The following is a 24,634-nucleotide window of genomic DNA, read 5'->3' as shown; positions in this document are numbered from 1 at the left end:
TTTCTGCGCGACTGCGGTACCCTGACTACCCGTAGTCGTACGGAGTGCGTACCTACAACCAACCGAACACCACGTGTGGGATAATATAAGTCAGATCCACACCGTCCATCCGATGTACCACATAATTTTCACCAAGGATCGTACAAATAATTACAATTAAAATATTTTGGTGGGCCATAATACATGGAAGAGTATAAAATCATTCTTAAAAACTCTAGATTCACTTGATGTGGCCCAATTATTCTCAGAATTTACTTATTTTATTTTTAATTCATTAATCCTGTTTTACCACGTCAGATACTTGGATTGGATGGTATATAAACAGAACCGTGGGCTCCATACACAATTTGGACGATTTTAATGGTGGTACTTCCCAATTCAACTGTTTTGCATGGTGTGGCCCACTAAAGTAGGTGATCAGTCTAAAAATTGGGTTTTCTTAAAGTCAAGGTGATGCACCTGATGGACGTGGTGGATCTTATCCTTACGAAGTCTTCCATGCACGTCAGCGAAAAGTTACGGCATACGTGAGTACGGTAGGCACGCAAGCGTTTTTGTCATTTCCCGTGGTTCGTATGATCGTATGTCTTTCGTCCGTATTAATCGCAACGACCTACTCGGCCAAATCACGCGTGGGACTGGGAGATGATACCGTACATCAAGACGTACCGAAATAAGGTAGATCCACAGTGCTACGTTACCCGTGGCATGTGTATGTTTCAATCATGACTGTCCAACTAAGTAGGATCCTTGCTCTTGCTCGGGTGGTAGACTCTTGGGAGTTTAAACACCTGGTTAAGGGTTCGAGTATCCATAGTCGGTGAAAGCCCACTTCGGCTTGGGTGTGTGTGCGTGTGTAAAAAAAAAAAAAAAAAAAAAAAAAAAGTTCATTGGAGATGTGCATACAGAAAAAATGCTGTCCATCTAACAAGTGGCCTCCAAATGGACGGTGTGAAAGAAAAATAGTTAAAGATCAATATTAAATGGTGCCTATGACCTTCAGAAATATAGGACTTTCAACTTGGTCCGTCCATGATGAGGCGTACAAGTTGGACAGTTCAGATTGACGGATAATCCTTACATGTGCAATGTAGAGACACGGCCCTGCCTTGTGCCGGCTCTTTCCGCTCTCCTCTATCAACTACATTGCCGTACCGGACCACCTTTCCTTGCAACATGTGATTTATTTAGGTCATCCGCACCAATGAAATGATAAACCCCACTGCGAAGATTCACCTCGTCAAAAAATCGGATGATCCGCTCACTAGATGGTCCACAAGTGTACGTTGAGTCAGAACCACGGTTGTCCATTGATTTCAACGGAGCGGACCATCTGATTTTTGTTCCAGGTAATCTTCATGTAGAGGCCCACTGATTTCATGGTCCTGATTTCCTACAAGGATAAGATGGGGGCTGTTCATCAGGTAGGTCCCGTATTAAAAGGTCAACTCGGTAGACATACAACTATAGTAAATGTGCACGTGCGATCCACCTCAAGATGAGACAGTGGCCCCTATGCCGCGGAACATAAACGACGTGGCCCACCAAATGAGCGGTGACGTACACGTGCAACGTCATGGTAAGTAATGGCTACCCTCTATTTAATTAGTATACCATAAAAATAAAAACTGGCCGTTGATGTCATGACATGCGTACATGAAGCATTGAACAGTTTATTTTAAAGATCGGACGGAGGAAAATGCATCGTTATGATCAGACAGAGAGAAAAAGGAGATATATCATGCGCGAGGATCTCTCCAGAATTTATTGATAATGTTCGTCAAAGCACTAAAGTCCAATACTACGCGATTATCCAGCTGGCGTAGGAGGCCCAAAGTCAAGGAACCGGAATCCTCTACACAACCTGTTTTACGCAGCTGTGTTAATCACCCAAACTGTGTGGGGTCTACAATGTTTTATATGTAAATCCACTCCGTCTATCAGGCGATAAAAAATATTTAAACTGTAAATAAAATATATAATTATGATAAAATAGTGAGGTGTGCCACAAGATTAGGAATCATGTAATATTTTTCTTAAAACTTCTAGATTCACACGATGTGGGCCTTTTGAATTTTGGATTAGGCTGATTTTGTATTTTTAGTTTATCCTTATGAGTTAAACTTTATTAACGGGTTTGATGAAATATAAGAACCATGGTGGACTCATATAAAAACATATGGTTGGTATCCCATCCCCATAGTTCCCTGTGATATGGGCCACATGAGTTGTGTATATATATGATTTTAATAATAAACTTCTAGAATCTCTGATAGAACCCGATGAACGGAGTAGATTTACATGATAAACTGGTGGACCACACAGGACTTGCTTATCCTTTGAGCAGCGTGTCCAACTGGTGTTGTAGAGGATTTCGGTCCAAAGTCAAGACACTCTCTTTCCATCAACGTGGTGATGTTAGCTGGCTAGGAAGCTTGGTTAGCAAGCAAGGGTGAAAGATATAAAAAATTACGGTCTTGATTCAACGAGGTCCCATGTGAAGGGTGGTGCACGTGTCACGGATCCTGGTGGGCAGTACACTGTCCGAGATCAGAGATCAGGGCCATTCATCAGGTGGTGCGCACCGTGGACATGTCATATACCTGATTGGGGCACACGCATCAGCTGAGCCACAAGGGTCACTGCGTCTGTGGGCCCCAAATGATGTGTGTCCTCTATCCACGCCGTCCATCCATTTTAGATCACTAATTTATGGTATCATCCCAAAAAATGAGGCAGATCCAATTCTCAGGAGGCCCACACCATAGAAAAACAGTGTTGATTGAACACTCACCATTAAAAAATTCATAGGGCCCACTGAAATGTTTATTTGTTATTTAACCTGTTGATTATGTCATAAAGACGTAGATGAAAGGAGAACACAAATACCACCTTGATTCCAAACTTTTGTTCACCCCAAGGTGTTTTAAATAGTCGGCGTTCAGTCACCATTGTTTTTTATGGTGTGGTCCACCTGAGATTTTGATCTGCCTCATTTTTAGGCTCACGCCCTAAAATGATTTGAAAAAAAAAAATGGATGGATGGTATGGATGAAAAGCATACAACATGGTGGGGGCCACGTAGCACCGTCCATTAGCGAGTCGCTACTGGCAGTGTCAGGAGGCCAACCGCGTCCGTTCGTATGGCCCAATGCTCTGTTAAGTCCACTGTTATTTTTTAATGAAATCTAGTCCGTCTATCAGTTTCGCAGCTTATGCTACGATGAGCTTCAAAAAAAAGGGCAGATACAAGACTCAAGTGGGCCACGCGAGGTGAGGATGAAAGGAAGACACAAAATCAGCCTGATTCAAAACTACTGGACCCAAGAAGGTTTTAGTCCACCGTTTCTTCCACTTGAGTCTTGGATCTACCTTATTTTTCGCTACTCATTCGGACATGAGCTAGAGAAACCGATCAACGGATTGGATTTCACATGGAAATTGCTGTGGGCCTCACAGAACATCGGATTACAGGAACTCCCTCCAAATGCTCTTATAATGAATGGCCTGGATCTCTGCCACGTGTGCAATCCACCTGTTTAGGCTCCCATACATGAGTCACATGTGGTCTCGCTGAATCACCACCCTTAAATTATGGTAAGGAAGTTTCGTAATAATTAGCGTTCGCGAGTCAAGATATTCTGTCGGGAAAGTTCATGTGGGCCCCACACCAACCAAAGATGGTAGGTGGGGATTTTTACAAGTCTAATTTTGAAGCGAAAAGCTTTAATACTCTGGCAAGTGTGATAGATGATACGCAGTAACTAACAAATTACTGAGATATTGTATATTTGGAATACAAACAAATCAAATTAAACTGACCAATTTGTGGGTCCTGGCTTAGATGTAACATGATAAAAAATGAAAAAATTATGCTTATTTGATTAAATGACTAATCTTATTATTGGACATTTATTGGACGTTAAAAATAAAAATAACCAACGGTGCCTATGAATCAGAGGTTAGGATTTTTTAACCAGTCTGATTTTCAGGCTCTCATATCTAGATTGGATTCCACAATTTACTTGGTTTAGTGTAGGTTAATGTATGTTTCATGTACAATGTCTAAATGCATGTGTATCACAAGTCATATGCAACCAGAGTATCAAACGATTCCTTATTTTATGATGCTGTGCTGTATTCCTGTCACTACTAATGAGTTATAACGTGCAGTCCTGCCGATCTTCAAACAGTTATTTGATACTCTGGAGTAGTTATTTGATACTCAGGAAGAATATGACACTTGTACTTAAGCCATTAAAACTTGTACACGTGACAACCTGTGGTGTGATTTTATCACCTATGGGTACTCAGAACCGTAGACCTCGTGGTGAAACTCGTGCGAATCTACCACCCAGGAAAGGATAAGGACCCATGGATGCCTGTTTATTTAACCAAGGACCACTTGATATTCTTCGTTCTCATTGGTCCAATGAGGGGGTATTTGGTGTTAGATGAGATTAAGTGGGATAGAATTGCATTTGATTCCATGCAAATTCCATCTTATATTTGGAGAGGATGAGAAAGGTTGAGGTTAGGTGGGATAGAAATGCATTTGGTCTTACGTGGGGTTCACGTGGTTTTTGAAATCTATTACACATGTGGGCCCCACATTGACGCATGTGTTAACTCATGCCATCCATCCACATATACCGTTTACACGCGACATTCTGGTCAAATACATGTACAAGTGAATGACATCTGTTGTGATTTTGATCCATTGATTATAATTCCATGGTTCACTAAATAAGATTTTGCTTAATCTAATGTTTACACATGAAAAGAATTTTATCCTAAATATGAGATTGGATGGGTAAAATATCATGGTATTTCGAGACATGTAATCTTTGTGAGACCTATAATTATCCAAAGAGTCAAATAATCAAATACGCCCTAAATAACTGACCAAACACGCCCTAAATGTCCAACCAGGCAAATAATCAAAGCAGCATAAATGTGGTTAATAATATATCTAAACTTGGACCAATAATTTGGACAGTTTAATCCCAATTTAATCCTAATTAGTTTATGAAATTTTTAGTGCTTGCATATTATCCATCACACTTTGCAAGAAAAATGATCTTGACCATTAATTTTTTACGTAAAGTGTGAGCCCTTAAAAGTTTAGTTCAATGTTCCGCATTCTTATAGTGTCCTGTTTGGGTTATGACCCAAGACATGTACGACTCTGATCACCCCTCACGCCACTATGTATGTGAGCTTCAGTCGGTTCATGGACATACATAGACATAAAGAGGCCTCTAGTAGTGTGCGACTTATTCATACTTTTGTTTTATCTCATTAATGTTTTGTGGCCTAAAAGCTTAATAAATGTATACATTAGCATTATAAAGTCACTACCATGTTTTATGGTGGCCTTTTTTAGATGGGCTCATCGTTCAGCTATACACAAAGGCAAAGAAGCAAGCGTAGGCTAGTTTAACATTAAAAAAATAAATAAATAAAGAAGAAAAAGATGACGAAATAAATCCACTGGCATAGCTAAAATTGAAGCCATCCATTTAGATACCATTAATCTATATTGAAATTTTCATTTAATAGTCATTTGTTAAATAAATAAAAATACTCATTTGAAAAGTTGTGGCTGCCAGTGCACAGCTTCAACAGTACAAATATCACATGGAACACAAACCATTAGTGATTAATTGCATCAGTAGAATTTGAAAATGGTAAATTCAAGTAAATTAATTATCTGTGGTTCTTGTTACCCTGATGTAGTCCAACGAAGAAAATGTATAAGGTATTATATGATAAAAATAATCTATAGTGAAAATTGTAAAATTATCATTTCACCAATAAGAATAAAAAATAAATAAAATAAAAAAGAAAAAAACCTCTATATAACCTATCTCCAACACAAATGTGATGATGCTTCTTTACGTTAGGGTTACGAAAGATTCCTCTTGAACCATCATATATATATATATATATATATATATATATATATATATATATATATATATATATATATATATATATATATATATATAGAGTCATGCTCCCCTGCGCACCTACGCACGTGTGCACCTTTGCACACGTGTCATGGGTGTCTAATCTGAACGGTCCATGTGATGCGGAATCCCATGAAACCCCCTGTGATAAATTTTCACCCTGATCTAAAATTCTGGTGGGCCATAGCAAAGAGAAATGCAAATCAAGGGAGGAAACTGTTTGCATTTTTCATGGCCCATCAAACTTTTAGATCAAAGTAAAACTTGGTCCCGGGGGGTTTCACGAGGTGCTTCTTCACATGAACGGTTCAGATTTTGGATCCACATCACGTATAATGGGTTCTCAAAAAAGTTCGTATGTAGTACGTACGAACCAGTTCGCAGGTGAGCGTTTTCCTATATATATATATATATATATATATATATATATATATATATCGTGCTTTGAAATACACGTGGTAGGATAACGTAGCAATGTTTCATACTGTCTGGAGGAGCTTCGGTAAGTGCACACGCATGCATAACAATGCTCATGTGCATTGCATGTGTAAGATCCAATCCATCCATGAGGTTGGTCTAACCTTGTATATGTTTAAGCAAAAAATAAAATATGGTCCAAACAGGTGGATGGGTTAGAAAACTTCAGCTAAAATTTTCAGAGCTGTTCCATGTCTTTAGCTCAGTTTTTATTAGAGGAAAGATCACAAGGCCTTTTGGAGTTCATGTGGGTTTTTTTTTATACTTTCCCACCAAGATAGGCGTAGAATCCAAACCGTGCATCAGGTGAGTGAGTTGTGTTCACCGTACATCCCAAAAATGAGGATGACCCAAAATTCAGGTTGGCCACACCACAAGAAAAAATATAAAACCAAGCATGAAATATCTAAATTCTCATGGCGTGGCCCATCTGAGTTATGGAATGGGCTGATATTTGGGTTGTTCTTTCATCCTTGTAAGTCACGCCTGATAATTGGATTGGATGGCACACACAATCTGAAAGTTCTTACTGCTAGTGTCCCCCTTTCATTTCTCCTCATTGTCCCTATGGCATCGCCCACCTGACTTTTGGATAAGTATAACTTTTTACTTGTGGGTGTAATATTTTGAGGTGGACACACATCTAATGGATGGTTGGGATGGCACAAAAACATTATAGTGGGCCTCAAAGTGTTTGATCATATGGAAACTTGCATGCGCGCGATTATTTGGCTTTATTGACCAAAACAGATTAGGTATTTAGGGTTCACCAAGGTAATAAGTATAAACGAATGTGCCACCATTCAGTAGTCATTACAAGGAATTTTTGTTAAATCTAAAGCATTGAAAATGAAAAAATATATAAAAATTATGAAACGAAATAAAGGGTAAGATCAGAAGAAAACAGATGAGAAAGATCAACCCAGGCCACCAGGCATGATCTAAAGAGAGAAAAACTCTTATAAGAATCTAATATCATATTAGACGTTTTAGAGACTGTAAAAATGATTCTCATATGGACTATCAGATGTCATTGCTATATATAAATTAATACAAAGAGATAGACCTAAAACAGTTACAACAATTTTGCCTAAGATTTAAAAATCAAACAATTCAAAATGAAATTGATTTAATCCATTGGAAGGATTCTAAGTTGATACGTTAACACTTAAATGTATCAACATTTAATTAAGGGAGCATGATCATGTTTGGGTTCATGTGCAATTTACTTGTCAAATAACTACTTTCTCTAAAAGCTTGAGCTATTTGAGGATGTTGTATCAATGTATATCAAAAGACTTTAATACACTTCCCATGGGGTGAAAGCCCACACAAAAATATATTGAGCAAAGGTGTAGATGGCATTCATACCATAACTCGGGCTGGACTTTATATATATATTCCTGTTGTATATCTGTAACGTCCTGGATTTTTACTGTTTTGGATTTTCAAAAATCTTAAATTTTTTTTTAATGTAATTAACTTATATTATCACTTACTATCCATTAGCATTCAATGTTAGTTTATACATGGGTGATACTAATAAAGAACCGCACAAGTCCAATTAATCAATTGTAGGAAGCCAATGAATCCGCCCGATCACTTAAACACCGAATTTAGCCACATGATTTGCTCATACAGATCCTAAATCTAACCGACCTAGCACTGATTAATCAAAACAATCGTAACTAAATTAAAAGATCTACTAGAAGCCGAGTTAGATAAGGCCTGGATCTTGACTAATAGATCAAATCAACCCCATTACTCTTTTAACCTAAAATCGATGGTTCAGAGTAATCATGACCAAATCTCCATTTTCACTAGTTATAAATAGGCTAAACTATGAACACAGTTAATCCTAACTCTAATAATTGCCCACGAGAAATCTCAATACCTAATTCATTCAAAAAATGTTCCGATTTTTCGAACAAGCTTTATACCGCTCGTTAGTGGACAACTAGTTCCAAAACTATAGAATAATGTCCGTCGTACTGGACTCGACGTCCATCACGGGAGTCAGACTTGGGTAGTGTCCAAAACCGCTTAACTTGAGCCGAAGGACGAGTGTCTGAGAAATGTAAATACCCTAAATGAAGAGGCTGAAACTTAAATGAATTGGGTCATCTACTATTATGCAAAGTTTAAAATTTCTAACCGTCGGTTTACAACCAAACTTTACACGTAGAGTAAGAATATTTTCCTACTCATATCTGTATAGCCGTGGCCCCGATCAACCATTGGTGACCGTTGAACAGACTTCTTATCATATCTATCGATTGACACATCCAAATGGCTGGCCAATCATGTCCATACGTAGATCATCGTTAGAGCTAACTATCCTACGGTGTATATCAATATGTACGCCCCATAGTGGGCCCTAGAGGTTAGAAAGACTCTCCCATAGAGCTAGTATAGTAAAAACCTAGCCCTTTGGGCCATTTACAACAAATCCGACACTATATAAGGGTTTCATTTAAGCATCCCTCTCTCCATACGAATTTACCCTAAAAGAAAGAAAGAGAGAAAGAGAGAAAGAGAAGAAAAAGAGGAGAAAGAGAGAGGGAGAGCTTAGAAGTATAATGATATGTGTACCTTTACCCTCACATCCCCCTCTATAGCCACCTTGCTACTCATGGATCCTTTGTGGAATTCTCTCGACGGTAATTGGAGGTAAGAAATAGATTATACTTTCTAATCTAGCATTTTGGGTTTGGTTTTCTAATCCTTACAATGGTTCATATGATTATTTAGGCTTTGGTGAATTTTCCCTATAACCATAATCGTAAGAGCGCTTCGAGTCAAGCGAATCATTACAAAGATGCGAACTATTATCCTTAGGTGATAAATTACTAATTCTAGGATGAACTTAATGATTGTGGATGCTAGATTGATATGCATGTGTAGATTTTAGGAGATTCTATCTAGGAACCTGTTTGATATGTATGCCTAACCTGCATGCAAAGATAAATTGATGTTTGATCAATCTGAAATGGTATTTCGGCCTAAGAATTTTGTTGCATGTTCACCCTTGCATTTAATTTCCAGCATGATTTTCTATATTTTTGTATGTCTGCATTTCCTGCATTGTGAATGACATATGAAAATTTTGTCTTTTAGAAAAAAATCTAATTCCATGTACATGCATGTCTAATTTTTTACTGCTAAGTGTAGTTTGCATTTATTTTGATATTCTGAAAATTATGTCTTAACTGCTTGTGTGTTATATTCTATGAATATTTGATGAGAAATCATGATTATCTTAATATGTTAAGAATTGAAGCCTTTTATCTGGGTTAATTAGGAACCTATAAATTATGAGGGCAGCCCCGTCGGTTGGGCTGTCCCAAGACTAGACTGACCAATTTGGGCTAACTCGTATGCATGACAGTAGTGAGACTACATAGGTTGCTTTCACCTAATGTCGTGCGATACGTGCTCGCCTAAGTTTGGTCGGTTGGGTCCACCAACTGACCAATCGTGTTTGTTAACCATATTTGCTCACGCCTGTTTGAAATCTGGAACACCCCTCACCCACTAACGCCCACTAACAATAGCTAAAAATTGATCCACAGTCTCGTGAGCCGGGCATGGTGGAATGGAACACTATGTTTGAGTTATCGGCTTACGCTGGGGTGACGAGCCTCCTCGTAGTGAACGCGACCGATCCTGCTTCCTAGCACTCCCCACTTGCTTGTAATTGGGGGTGAGGACTCCGATGGGATCGAGGATCGCGGAGTCTTGGCCTCACACGTTGAGGGGTATTGGCCTCGTAAATAGATGAGGGCATTGATATTGTCGGGGTGTACCAGTTTTCCCAACATGCTGGATGAACGGAATTAACTAAATACTCAACTAACATTATCCATGCATAGCATTAGTTAGGATTTGACGACTCGGCAGTTGGGGTCGCAATGAGAAAGTGTTGGTCATACGCGACCGTAAGACGAAGTCGCCCAAGGGAGTGTTGTGGTTGAGGTCATGCATCATTCCATAATTCAAGCATGCACATTTATCATCTAGCGTAAACAACATCATGTTCTCATACTTCTCACATATAATTCAAATTCTCATGGCAAGAAAGACTAACAGTATCATGAAACAAGTGCATGTGAGATGTGCGTGTGTGTGAGGGAGTTAAGCACTTCCTCCATCTTAGAAAATCATATACACAAGAGTAATGAAATCATACATAATATGAAGTAACAATATATAAAAATCAATACGGCATAAGCATATAATCATCCATACACCAAATCATGTGAGAAACATGAACAATATCATGAGAGAGCCAAACATGTAAATCCATACAATTCCAACAAACATACAATTCCTAGGGTTTTCCTAGACTTTCAAATATAACATCCAAGCAATCAAAATCATTAAGCTCGTACTAAAATTGGTGCTAGGCCACCTAAGAACAATAGTCCGCACCTTCGGATTTGTAGAAGGCGTGGGATCGACCTAAGAGGGTGGATTTTCGGGGTTGATCGGCCGGAATCCCTAAAAACAAGGTCTTGCATGTGAGAAATCCAAGCCAATCTCTTCTCAATACATAGGTTTTAAGAAGAAGAGATGAAGGATCTTACCTAGATGCTCAACGGAATGCTTATTGTGGTAGTGGTGTAGGATTTCCTTTGGAGAAGGGATAGGGAGTTGAAAGGGTTGATTCCCTTAGGCCTCACCTCGATTTAAGGTCCACCTTAGCTCCGCCACTCCCTCTTTCTTCTCTCCTTACTCCCAAGTTCTCTCTTTTCACTGTCTTGGTAATGGTAGTTGTGGTGAGAGTTATGAGATAAGGGAGGTTGGTTGTTGGTGGATGGGGGAGTTTATGAGGGGGATTTGTTGTTGTTGGAGAATGGTGGGAGATATGAGGGAGAGCTTGGTTGTTGAAAAAATGGACAAAGTTATGGAGGAGAGAGCTAAGGTTTATTTCCTAGACTTGGCCCATTTGGCCTTAAGTTTCTTTAAATGCCCACAATGGCCCCCTAAGACTCCATATTAGCCTAGGAGCAGCCCTAATACTCCTCCGGCCACCGAATTTGGTGGGTAGGTGCCCTATGGCCTAATGAGGGGCCATATAAAATTTGGAAACAAACAGATGAACGGTTATGAGGTTTGAGTCAACGGTTCTGATCCTTAAATAGTCATGTGGGGGCCATTCTAGTGATTTGAGTGGTTCTGGTGGCCGTCTGGCCATGAAATTTATAGGATAACTGCTCCATGGCCCGATGAAGGGCCATGCAAAATTTGGGGACGATCGGATCTGGAGTTTGGTCATACGAGTCTGATTTGCGATCAATGGTCACCGCTCCTCGATCGGGTCTCAGAGTTTGTGGACGGGTGTAGGAAAATTCATTAGACCTCCACCTTAAATGTAGAAGAGATCCGATGGTTAGATAGCCTGGTATCTTGGTTTCATTTGTAAGTGCCAGATTCCTATCCTAGCATTAGTGGGGTGCATTTAGCCAGTACCAGATCCCACTTCCAGGTGGCCACCAATTCCGTGGTCCATGATGGTCCCCAAACCCAGTGAGATCTATGATTTCCTAAATTTTTATAATTTTCTGACCTTCCCGCGTCGCGGTATAGCCCGTATGGGCTGTTGCTAAGTGCAGACGAGCCATCTGGCTTGACGGCCCGCACCGGGTACTGTCATGACCCGTTTGGTCTATTCTAATAGGCTAATCGTAAGTTAATTAACTTGTGATACCCCACCGCGAGTGGTTTAAATAAATGGTCCTGCGAAAAATTCTACGTGGACGCCCCAAGGACACTGCTGGTTGGATGGGATGTTACAATCTACCCCCCTTACAAATAAATTTTGTCCTCAAAATTTGTACCTATTCGTATTGCTGAAGTAGACTTGGGTAATGCTTGCGGACTTCTATTTCTATCTCCCAAGTGGCCTTCTCTTCATTATGATGGGTCCATAATACCTTGACCAATGGGATGACCTTGTTGTGTAGGACATGCTCCTTCCTATCCAGTATTCGAGTGGGTCGGAGAATATATGTGGCATTTTTCTTGAGTTCTACATGTTCTCACTTGATGATATGCGAAGGATCAGGGACGTACTTCTTCAACATTGATACGTGGAAGACGTTATGCACTCCGGCTAGAGGCGTGGGTAGGGCTAAGCAATAGGCAACCGCACTAACTCGGTCTAAAATCTGGAATGGCCCGATGAACCGTGGCGCGAGCTTTCCCTTCTTGTCGAAGCGTAAAACGCCCTTCATTGGAGAGATCTCGAGAAATACGTGGTCCCTAGCTTCAAATTCTAAGTCTCTCTTCCTTGTGTCGGCATAGCTTTTCTGCCTGCTTTAAGCTGTCAAGAGGCGTCGCCGGATAATTCCAATCTTCTCGGTCGTAATCCGCACCAAATTCGGTCCTAGCAAACTCTTCTCGCCAATTTCCTCCCAATAATGTCAGGCTCGGCACGAACGCCCATTCAGAGCCTCGTAAGGCGTCATACCAATGCTAGCCTGGAAGCTATTATTGTAGGCGAACTCGGCATACGGGAGACAGTCATCCCAACTCTCCTGAAAGTCAAGTACGCAGGCTCGCAACATGTCTTCCAATATTTGGTTCACCCGCTCAGTTTGCCCATCTATCTGCGGGTGGAAGGCGGTGCTAAACTTCAAGTTCACTCTCATGGCCTCTTGGATGTGGGTCCAGAAGATCGACGTGAATTGTGTGTCCCGGTCCGACACAATTTCCAACGGAACGCCATGGAGTCGCAAGATTTCCTTGATATACAGTTTGGCTAAGTCATCGGCGGAGCTAGATGTCTTGATCGGCAGGAAATGGGCTGATTTGGTTAGCCTGTCCACAATCACTCATATCGAGTCACGCTCCTTCCTTGTCTTGGGCAAGCCGGCAATGAAGTTCATAGATATGAAGTCCCACTTCCATTTTGCTATAGGCATGGGTTGCAAAAGGTCCGGCGGTAGACGATGCTCAGCCTTGACCTATTGACACGTGAGGCATTGGGCCACATACTCCGCTATCTCCTTCTTCATGTTGTCTCACCAATAGTTTCGCTTTAGATCCCGGTACATTTTTGTACTTCCAGGATGCATCGTTAACTTGGAGTTGTGAGCGGTATTTAAAACTTCTTCTCGCAGTCCCTGAAGATTTGGAATGCAAAGGCGGCCTCGGTACCCCAACCCTCCATCGATACCGATCCTCCACTCAGACTTCTCATCATTCCTTGCTCTTTCCCTTATCTTCTTCAATAACTCATCGCCCTTCTGGGCTTCAATGATTTTACCGTTAGTCAGCGGCTGGGCCTGAATGTGGGCTACCACTTTGTATGGTTCCTCCATAGTTAGCTTCATGTCGAAGTCTTGAACGAATTCCACCATATTCCACTCTCTCACCATTAGCAGGGCCACAAATTCGATTGTCTTCTTGCGACTCAAGGCGTCTACAACCAAATTGGCCTTGCCAGGGTGATATGAGGCATCGAACTTGAAGTCCTTCAACGTTTCCATCTAGCATCGTTGTCTCATGTTTAGGTCCTTCTTGATGAAGATGTATTTGAGACTCTTATGATCAGAAAAGAGCTCAAACTCCTCACCATAAAGATAGTGTCTCCATACCTTCAGTGCGAAAACTACCGCCACAAGCTCGAGGTCATGTGTAGGGTAGTTATCCTCATGTTTCCGTAACTGCTGAGACGCATAAGCAACTGCCCTGTCCTTTTGCATGAGTATACATCCCAAGCCCACACGAGAAGCGTCAGCATAGACGGTGTACTTGACCCCTTGCTCAGGTATCACAAGCACAGGTGCCGACGTCAATTTGTCCTTCAACTCTTGGAAGGCTACCTGCATCTTCTCATTCCATGCAAATTTGAGATCCTTCCACTTAAGCTGGGATAGCGGTCGGGTTTTTCGAAAAGTCTTTAATGAATCTTCGATAATAGCCGGCGAGACCGAGAAAACTTCGCACTTCTATAACCGACTTCGGTTGCTTCCAATCTTGTACCGCAGCCACCTTGGCGAGATCCACAAATATTCCTTCTTTGGACACTACATGTCCCAGAAATTTGACCTTCTCCTACCAGAAGTCACATTTTCAAATTGCGCATACAGTCGATTCTTCTTAAGTGTTTCCAGGACCGCTCTTAAATGTTTTTCATGTTCTTCACGGATCTGTGAACAGATTAGTATGTCGTCGATGAATACGATGACGAATTTGTATAAGAACGGCCTGAAGACCCTGTTCATGAGATCCATGAATACCGCCGGGGCATTAGTAAGCCCGAACGACATAACTAGGAATTCATAATGGCCAAAGCAGGTTCTGAAAGCCGTTTTCTTTATATCCTCGTCCCTAACTCGCAGCTGGTGGTACCCTGATTGTAGATCGATCTTTGAAAAGTATTGAGCACCCCTCAGTTGGTCGAATAAATCGTTAATTCTTGACAACGGGTATTTGTTCTGAACCGTCACTTGGTTTAATCTTCTGTAATCCACACATAGTGTAAGGAGCCATCCTTTTTCTTTACAAATAGGACCTGGGCTTCTCATGGCGATACACTGGGTTGGATGAAACCTGACTCTAGCAAATTGTCGATTTGAGACCACAATTCTTCCATCTCACATGGGGGCATGCGGTAAGTAGACAAGCAGATAGGCTTGGCACCCGGAACCAGATCGATCATGAAGTCTATCTCACGTCGAGGAGGAAGTCCAGGTATAGCTTTAAATACGTCCTCAAAATCTCAGACCACGGGTGTGAATGTTACCGAAGGCCCATCATAACCATCCTCCAATGAAGCATAACACAAAATCCTGTGTTCATTGCTGACCTGGACTAGGAATGTGAGGGAAGTGTCGTCGTCCTCGTATATCTTCACTGCCATTGTGTCACAATCGATTTCTGCTTTCATCACTGTCAACCAGTCCATGCCCAGGATAACGTCATAATAGAAGATCTTGGTCACTATCAAATCCATAAGTGACACCTTGCATCCCAAGTCGATGGGGGCAATCATAGCATATCTTCGTTGCTTCTAAGAAAGTATCAGCGACGATAATGATCTTTACCCCTACGAAGGGGTTAGGGCGTAGCCAAGATGCTTAATAGTTGCATGAGATATAAGAGAAGCAGTGGACCTGGTGTCCACCAAAAGAAATATAGAAGTACCTTGAATGTGGGCCGTCACCTAAAAGGCCGTAGGAGTGGGGACTGTAGCATCTTGGCCCTCGGCCCTCAGGGCATGCACCTGTGCCTACTGTGGGAAGTTCGGCCGCTACATGGGCCATTGTGGCGGTCTAACTTGAGGTGATGGTAGACGACGAAACTGCTAAGTAGGCCCCATTGCCTGTAGGGGTGGAATATACAAGGCCTGCTCTAGCGGCCTATTGTTGCGCTGTGGTTGCGTGAAGCCGATGTCCCTTATCCTAATAAAACAACAAGGCTCAGAGTGACCCGCCCTCTTACAGTAGCTACATATCTAGGCAGGTCGTGCAGGAGGGGCCGGTGTGACGGCCAGTCGGGGCAGAGAGTTAAGGTGTGGCCTTTTTCCTGCAAAGGAAGAGGAAGGTCCCTCCATCCTATTTCGTGGCCCTAACTGTGAACGTGTCCGGGTGACACGCTCCTCATCCTGCACCGCCTGTATCGATATCTCAACGAGCTCGTCATATGTTCTGATGCTGACACAACACATCTTTAAGTGGATGCCGCTCCTCAACCCTACTGAAAATCACCTCATCTTAATCGCCTCGTTGGCAATCATTTCGGATGCGTAGCGCGACAACTCTGTGAACCAGTTCTCGTACTGCGCTACGATCATTCCCCCTTGTAGGAGGCGGAGGAATTCATTCTTCCTCTCATGCTAGTACGTCTGAGGGAGATATTTCTCATTAAAGCGGCCTTCAAACTCCTCCCATGTCCACACGTGGTCCTCGAGGATGGAGCGGAGGACGCTCTCCCACCATAGATCCGCCTCTTTCTCAAAGAAGTAGGAAAGGAGTTCAACGTTCTCGGCTTCTATATAATGGAGAGGCCGAAGCAGTTTGGTGACTTAGTTGAGCCAGTACTCCTCTTCCTTGGGGCGGTGGGTGCCGGAGAAAGTAGGCAGCCTATACCGCTGGAACCGCTCAAATAGGGTGCTTGTGTTAGTCGCGGGCGTGGCTAAGCCGGGTTGCGCTGGTTGCGGCATACCCATGTTCTGGGCCATGACCCCCATCATAGTGGCCATCATCTACTGTTGTTGTTGCATATTAGTGACCATCATCTGTTGCGTTGTTGCATGAGAAGCAACATCTGGTCCACTCGATCCATAGCCTGTGGCGTAGGAGGTACGGGTGCCGCGGCTCGCGGTAGCGGAGCACTCGAGGCCGCCTCCTGGGTAGTGCTTCCTGTATTTTGGGAGCCGTTTCCCCTTTGGGGGCCTTGTTGATCGTCGGGGAGGAGGTCCCTATCGACTAAGCCGCCGTGAGAAAGGCAGACATATCGACCCTCCGGTCGTGGAGGCATTTTCTAAAAAGAAATTCCTTAGAGTGTTAGTCACTAAAGCATCGCGCACACTAGGTATACCAAACCTATAGCCTGTTATTCATGACTATAACCACAACACAGGTGAGACACACTTCTAGCAAAGAGAACTTCAAGTCGATCCACACATTAGCATTAATTTCAAAATGCCATTAACATGGCCAGTTACATGCTACAACATGGATTACACAAATTACTAGATATGCTAATCGAAAAGGAAATACAAGCTAGTTAAGCAAAAGACCTACGCATCCACTAGTACATAAGATTAGACCTAAATAACTTAAAACAAACTACTAATCATCAGTAGAGTCGTGGTGCTACTCTTTCGAGTCGGGCGAAAGTGGTGGCGCTTCTTCTCCCATACTGCAACAAATGAGGGCCTTTATGGCTCGGTACATCTTCTTGTTCCACTTGTCCTGCTTTGCCTGGTTCTCCACAATCCTTGCTTGGTTCTCCTCGATCCTTGCTTGGTTCTCTTCAATCCTGGCCATTCTAGAATCAAGTGCACCCAAGTGCCCAAGTACGTCTGAAGCGATAGGTGTCTCCCCTCTGTCTCCTTCAACTTCCTCAGCTCCTTCCGCCTCTTCAGCCCCCTCAGGCCCATCTGGTGCTTCGGCCTCATCTTCGCCCTCACTTTCTTCCTCTTCATCCCCATCGTTGTCATCCTCTTCTTCGACAAGGTCTCCATATCGGTTGATGTGGGCTTGTTGCTGCTTGGGACCTACCCTCAGGCTATTTAACACGTCATCACCTAGCAGTTGTGTCGGTACAGGATTTTCGTCTAATTCACGTATCCCGTATTCTTCGGCCAACCGATAGACCAGGCGGCCAAACGGGAGGCATGCACTATTCCTCGTAGCTCGTGTGGCCCGCATAATCTGGTAAAGTACCACACTGGGAAGGCACATGTTCGCCCTAAGCCCCACCTGTTATAAGAACTCCATCATATAGCTAGAGCACTCGGTGCGGTTAATCAGTCTTGGGTACACGTTATGGGTGCAGATGCGGTGGAGTACCCGGTACTCCGAAGTCAAGTTGGCCACGCTTAGACCTTGCCCTCACTCCCCTCGCTTCCACTGGGCTACCCGACCACACAGAAAGCGGGTCCGCACATCCCGAGCTTGGCTAGCATCTAAATTTTCCTCATCAATTTGTAGCTCCCCCTGCGGCACTCCAAGCACATCGGCAATATCCGCGCCACCCCGATTGAGATTCTCTCGCTTCCCACTACCAGATCAAACCCCATGGGCTTAAACTGAGGATTTCTGATCCGCACATAGAAAGCCCTAGCTTGTCTTGCGTTCACCTAGTAATTCCCATAGAACATTGGGCTCCAGTCCTTCTTCATAAGCCAGCCGAGTACGGCGAACTTGTCGAACAGATGCTCTTCCACGGAGGCCTCGAAAGTGACACTATTCACTCGGAAGTTTCCCACATCTTCCACGAGTGGTCGGGACGCTTGACTCGCGGGAGCCCTTTAAGAGTCGTTTTTGCGCTTGAATCGGACTTTCGCAATTGCCTTCCCTTTTGGATCGGCCTTATGCTTGCTCCGCCTTTCTCAGCTCAGACCCGACTCGGCGGTTGCTGATCTTTTCTTCCCCATGAGTGAAAGGATCACCGAGATGAAGAAGAAGAAAACGACGATTGTAAGGAAGGCCATCTCCTTGGCTAGGAAATGGAGGGTTGACAATGTAGGTGGATTGTTGAAGGAATGGCCATGGGAATAGCTTGAGAGTGGCCTGAGGATGGGTCTAGGAAAGGGTTTGAGATGAGGGAGGGAAAAATGGATTGGAAGGAATGGGGTGAGATGGGTTTTAAGTTAGTGTTGAAGAAATGGGACTTGAAGGGGATGATGGGTTTGAGAAAAATGAGCTTGAAGGAAAATGATGGGTTTTGAGGGAATGTAACTTGGGAAAGAGAGGATGGATTGTTAAAAGGTTGGTGTGAGAGGGATTAGGGAATTGAGGAATGTGGGTTGATTATGAAAAAGAAGGGATGAGGTTTAGGGAGAAGATGTGATTTGGTAAAAAAGAAGAGAAATGGTGAAGTGGGATGCCTTTGGAATGATTTCCTTGAAATGAGATTTGAGATTTTGAAGAGGGAGAGGGTTTTTTTCTTTTTTTCTTTTTTTCCTTAGGGATTTGGAAGAAAAGATGATGGGGTAGGGTGAGAAGTGGTGTTTTGGGGCTTAAAATGGAGGGAAAGTGGGCCCCACTCGTGTGTGCATGGAAGAGAGGTGGGTAGACCCATTTTCGGGCGCCGGCGGCGCCGGTCGAGACTGGCAGCGTTGGGCTAGGCGCTGTGGCGCCGGCCCCCTAGACATCTAGCGCTGGTGGCGCCGGGGCTAGGCGCTGCAACGCCGACTCTCTGGACCTCGGGTGCTGGCGGCGCCGGGGCTTGGATGGGTGGCCTTGCGATTGTCACCTCTCCCCAACCAGAATGAGTTACTCGCCGTTCCATATATGAAATTGGGGTAGGAGAAGCTGACCCTCACAATGGGCCTATCTGTTTCCTGAGATTTCTTCCTGGCTAATGGTCGAAATCTCATTTTCCCCCATTTTTCCTATTTTCAGTAAAATTTCATTCGCCCCTAAGTCTCTATTCCTTAATGGGTCGGAACTATCAAACTTTGGCCTGGAATTAGCCCACTCGGACTTGGATGATGGCTCCTATCGTCAAATCCTTCGGGTTTCGGTTCGCTCCCGTCGATGCATTAAAATTCCGTAAGACTCTCGGACTTATTTCCTAACGCCCATGCTCTCCTTTGCTTCGAAATCCATACTCCTAGGAAGTCTTACCGTCCACCTAAAATTACTGGTTTGGAGTCTGGGATGGATCCTAACGTCCTAAATCTCTGTTGCATCTTCTAATACGTATCTCCTCAAGCCAGCGGACGTGTAGTGAGTTCATGACCCATAACCCAATTAATTCCAAATCATGCTTTGATGCAACTTGTAACGCCCTGGAAATCGGGGGTCTCGCATACGCTCAACTCCCGAGTTCCTAGGAGTCACTTATAGCCGATTTTTATTATTGTGCATTTAATCCGGTTAATTGCGCAGCCTGAAATTTCCTGGAACATGAACATAATCACACAAGTTTACTAAGATGAAGAGATCAAACATATATCTATATACTGACCAAAAGAATAAAAGGGTCACACATGACGCCACCTAACAAAATCACAAAAAGAAATAGTAAGTCCAAAAGAATAGAGCTGAGCCCACTACTTAGCGATCCAACGCCCCATCTATAGATCCGATGAGGTCCTGCTCATCAGCTGAGAGTAAGAGAACTCGTCCTCCTCCTCGAAGTTCGCATCGCCAGGCTCCTCCAGCCCTGCGTCACCTACATCTATGAACGGGTCTGGTTGGTGTTTTAAAACACTATCCCAGAGTCGGAATGAGTGATCAACTCAGTGGGTGCTATTAGTCTCAAGTTATAACAGACATCAGTTATAATATGAACTTAATGAAAAATAGTCAATCATAAACACCTAGCTAATCTTATTAATGCACATGTATGATAAATGATATGATGCGTGCCCTCCACAACACTCCCTTGAGCGACTCCATCTAACGATCGCGTATGACAATATTCCCTCAGAGCGACCTCAACTGTTGAGTCGCCACCCTAATAAATGCGATGCGATGCGATGTGATCGTGTTAGCCAAATTATTAGTTAAGTCGATTCATCCAGCAGGTTGGGGAATCTGGTACACCCCACGTATCAATGCCCTAAACTAGTTGCGAAGCCAAGACCCCCCAATGCGTGAGGCCAAGACCCCGCGGTTCATGATCCCGTTAGTTCCTCATCCCCAACTTCAAGCACATGAGGAGTGCCGAGAGAAAGGGATCGCTCGTGGTCACTATGGGGAGGCGCGGTACCTTAGCGTAGGCCGACAGCTCGGACACAGTGTCCCATCCACCATGCCAGGCTCACGAGGCTGTGGACCAATTTCAAGTGGGTTATTGATGAGCTACAACGGTGGTAGGGTGGATCAGGTTCCATACATAGGTGAGCAAACAAGGTTAACAACAAGGTTGGTCAGCCCATAGACTAGACCGCACGAGTCCAGGCAAGTACGTGACGGAACGACATCGAGTGCAAGCAACCCATGTAGTCTAACTACTGCTGCCCACGCGCACTCGCCCAAACCCATAGGTTTAGCCTCGAGGCGGTCCTTCCAACGGAACCACCTTCGCTCTCCTCCTGTTCCTGACCAACCTAAGGGTACAACTAGTGATTCATAGCATGCCGACTACCAATGTGTCATCTAGCATAAACAACATCATGTCCTCATACTTCTCACATACAATTCAAATTCTCATGGCAAGCAAGACTAACAGTATCATGAAATAAGTGCATGTGAGATGTGGGTGTGTGAGAGGGAGTTATACACTTCCTCCATCTTACAAAATCATATACATAAGAGTAATGAAATCCTTTGTCATATGAAGCAACAATATATAAAAATCAACACGGCATGAGCATATAATCATCCATACACCAAATTATGTGACAAACACGAACAACATCATGAGAGAGCCAAACATGTAAATCCATACAATTCCAACCAACATACAATTCCTAGGGTTTCCCTAGACTTTCAAATATAATATCCAAGCAATCAAAATCATTAAGCTCATACTAAATTTGGTGCTAGGCCACCTAAGAACAATAGTTCGCACCTTCGGATTTGTAGAAGGCGTAGGATCGACCTATGAGGGTGAATTTTGGGGGTTGATCGGCCGGAATCCCTAAAAACAAGGTCTTGCATGTAAGAAATCCAAGTCAATCTTTTCTCAATACATGAGTTTCAAGAAGAAGAGCTGAAGAATCTTACCTAGATGCTCAACGGAATGATTATTGTGGTAGTGATGTAGAATTTCCTTTGGAGAAGGGATAGGGAGTTGAAAGGGTTGATTCCCTTGGGCCTCACCTCGATCTAAGGTCCACCTTAGCTCCGCCACTCTCTCTTTCTTCTCTCCTTGCTCCCATGTTCTCTCTTTTCACCCCCTTGGCAATGGTAGTTGTGGTGAGAGTTATAAGACAAGGGAGGTTGGTTGTTGGTGGATGGGGGGAGTTTATGAGGGGGATTTGTTGTTGTTGGAGAATGGTAGGAGATATGAGGGAGAGCTTGGTTGTTGGAAAAATGGACAAAGTTATGGATGAGAGAGCTAGGGTGTGTTTCTTAGACTTGGCCCTTTAAATACCCACAATGGCCTCCTAAGACTCCATATTAGCCTAAGGGCGGCCCTAACACTCCTCCGGCCACCAAATTTGGTGGGTAGGTGCCCTATGGCCCAATGAGGGGCCATATAAAATTTGAGAACAAACGGATGAACGGTTATGGGGTTTGAGTCAACGGTTCCGATCCTTAAATGGATCTGTGGGGGCTATTCCGGTGATTGGAGCAGTTCTGGTGGCCCTCTGGCCATGAAATTTATAGAATAGCTGCTCCATGGCCCGATGAAGGGCCATGCAAAATTTTGGGACGATCAGATTTGGGGTTTGGTCATACGGGTCCGATTTGCGATCAATGGTCACCACTCCTCGATCGGCTCCCAGAGTTTGTGGACGGGTGTAGAAAAATTCATTAGACCTCCACCGTAAATGTATAAGAGATCCGACGGTTGGATAGCCTAATATCTCGGTTTCATTTGTAAGTGCCAGATTCTGATCCTGGCATTAATGGGGTGCATTTAGCCAGTGCCAGATCCTACTTCTGGGTGACTACCGGTTCCGTGGTCCGCGATGGTCGCCAAGCCCAGTGAGATCTATGCTTCCCTGAATTTTTGTAATTTTCTGACCTTCCCGCGTCACGGTATAGCCCGTACGGGCTGTTGTTAAGTGCAGACGAGCCATCTGGCTTGACGGCCCGCACCGGGTACTGTCATGACCCGTCTGGTCTATTCTAATGGGCTAATCGTATGTTAATTAACTTGTGATACCCCACCGCGAGTGGTCTAAATGAATGGTCCTGTGGAAAATCCTACGTGGACGCCTCTAGGACACTGTGCTGGTTGGACGGGATGTTACAGCTGGTGGCAAGGAAGGTATGTACATGAAACAAATACCCTTTTTTTTCTTAGTTTTTCTTGGTTTTTTTATGTTGCTTAGAAGGTGTTTGATAAAATACATGTAAAACCATTGCTTTTGTTTCACATATAGATGGGTTTTGAAGGCGCAGTCTAGGTGTTTGTGGAAATGCCTCAATGACAAATTCCGCTCGATCTTGGCTCGAACTCGGCCCAAGCTAGCCCGACCTTCTGACCGAACCAAGCCGAGCTGGCCAGTCAGGATCGAGGACCGAGTCGAGTCGAGTTCAAGTTGAAGTCGGCCAGTGGTCGAGCTGAGTTGAGCAGTGGCCAGCTCGACTCGATTCAACTTGATGTACACCCCTAGCTACTCGCAACGCCACCAACCCCAGGCTGGTGGTCGGGGCTCTGTGGGCCCCACCATGATGTATGTGTTTCATTCATTCGATTCATCCATTTTTACAGGTCATTTTAGGGCATTAACACAAAAATGATAGGGATATAAATCTCAGGTGGACCACACCATAGGAAAACAATAGTGATTGGATATCCATCATTAAAATCCTCCTTAAGCCCACTGTATTGTTTATTTGACATCCAATCTGTGGATTAGATCATACAGACCCAGATGAAGCAGAAACAAAGATCATCTTAATCCAAAACTTTTATGGCCCCCAAAAAGTTTTAAATGGTCAACGTTCATTCAACCCTGTTTCATGTAATGTGGTCCAATTGAGATTGAGATATGCCTCCTTTTTGGTCTCATAACATAAAATAATCTAAAAAAATAGATGGACGGCATGGATGAAACACAAACATCATGGTGGGGCCCACAGAGCACGGACCACCAGCAATTGGCTGGTGGCAGGGGGAGTAGCCAGTCCTTTTCCATTTTGACATAGGCCAAATGAGTCTTATCACGGTCATTCCTTTTAAAACCACACAAAAGAGAGAAAACCTTTCATGTGATTACATGATATCTGCTTTTGGAACTAGGTGATCTTATGATAAGATATTGTCCGGCTATCGGCTAGCGTATAAATGCCGACGTGTCAAATGCATGTTACATCCAACCAACTTGACAGAGGACGCGGAATTTCTGCCAAAGGCTTTCGCAGGGAGTTCCTGCGCAAGGATGCTGGGTGGGGTCCACTGCAATGTACGTTATAAATCCTTTCCGTCCATCCGTTATTCGAGCACGTTTTAGCACTTTTACTAAAAATGAGGTGGATACAACACTCAAGTAGGTCACACGAGAGGGAAATTTGGGTAAAGAAACTTCTACCGTTGAAACCTTACTGGGCTCCACCTTGATGTTTATATGATATCCAAACCTTTTACAAGGTCATTCCCAATTGGATGAAGTTAAAACACCAAAATTATAGCCTAATACAAAACTTTTATGGCCATAAAAATGCTTCAACGGTGCTCACCGAATGCCCACTTTTTCCTCTTGTATGGCCCACGTGAGTGTTGGATACACCTCATTTTTGGTCGCATATCATAAACTGATCTCATAAAACGGATGGGCGGGGTGGATTTCTCAAAAACATTTCGGTGGGCCCCACCCAGCATCCTTTCGCAGGAAATCCGCGTCCCTTGAAAGATTAGCCTCATCGAGAAGAACGTACAAT

At 43.5% G+C, this 24,634-nt stretch overlaps 1 protein-coding gene across 1 annotated transcript; it reads right to left on the bottom strand.

Moving 5' to 3' along the window:
- Positions 1-13,474: 13,474 nt before the first annotated feature.
- Positions 13,475-14,284, bottom strand: LOC131244275 (uncharacterized). The gene is made up of 2 exons (XM_058243909.1): positions 14,051-14,284; positions 13,475-13,942 (listed from the first exon to the last, which is right to left on the bottom strand). The coding sequence occupies exons 1-2, from the start codon at positions 14,282-14,284 to the stop codon at positions 13,475-13,477; spliced, it is 702 nt and encodes a 233-aa protein (XP_058099892.1).
- Between the last annotated feature and the right edge of the window lie 10,350 nt (positions 14,285-24,634).

This window comes from Magnolia sinica, chromosome 4, assembly GCF_029962835.1.
Source record: "Magnolia sinica isolate HGM2019 chromosome 4, MsV1, whole genome shotgun sequence".
NCBI classification, from domain to species: domain Eukaryota; kingdom Viridiplantae; phylum Streptophyta; class Magnoliopsida; order Magnoliales; family Magnoliaceae; genus Magnolia; species Magnolia sinica.
The sequence above is the reverse complement of the archived record's forward strand: the minus strand, read 5'-3'. Positions and strand labels throughout refer to the sequence as shown.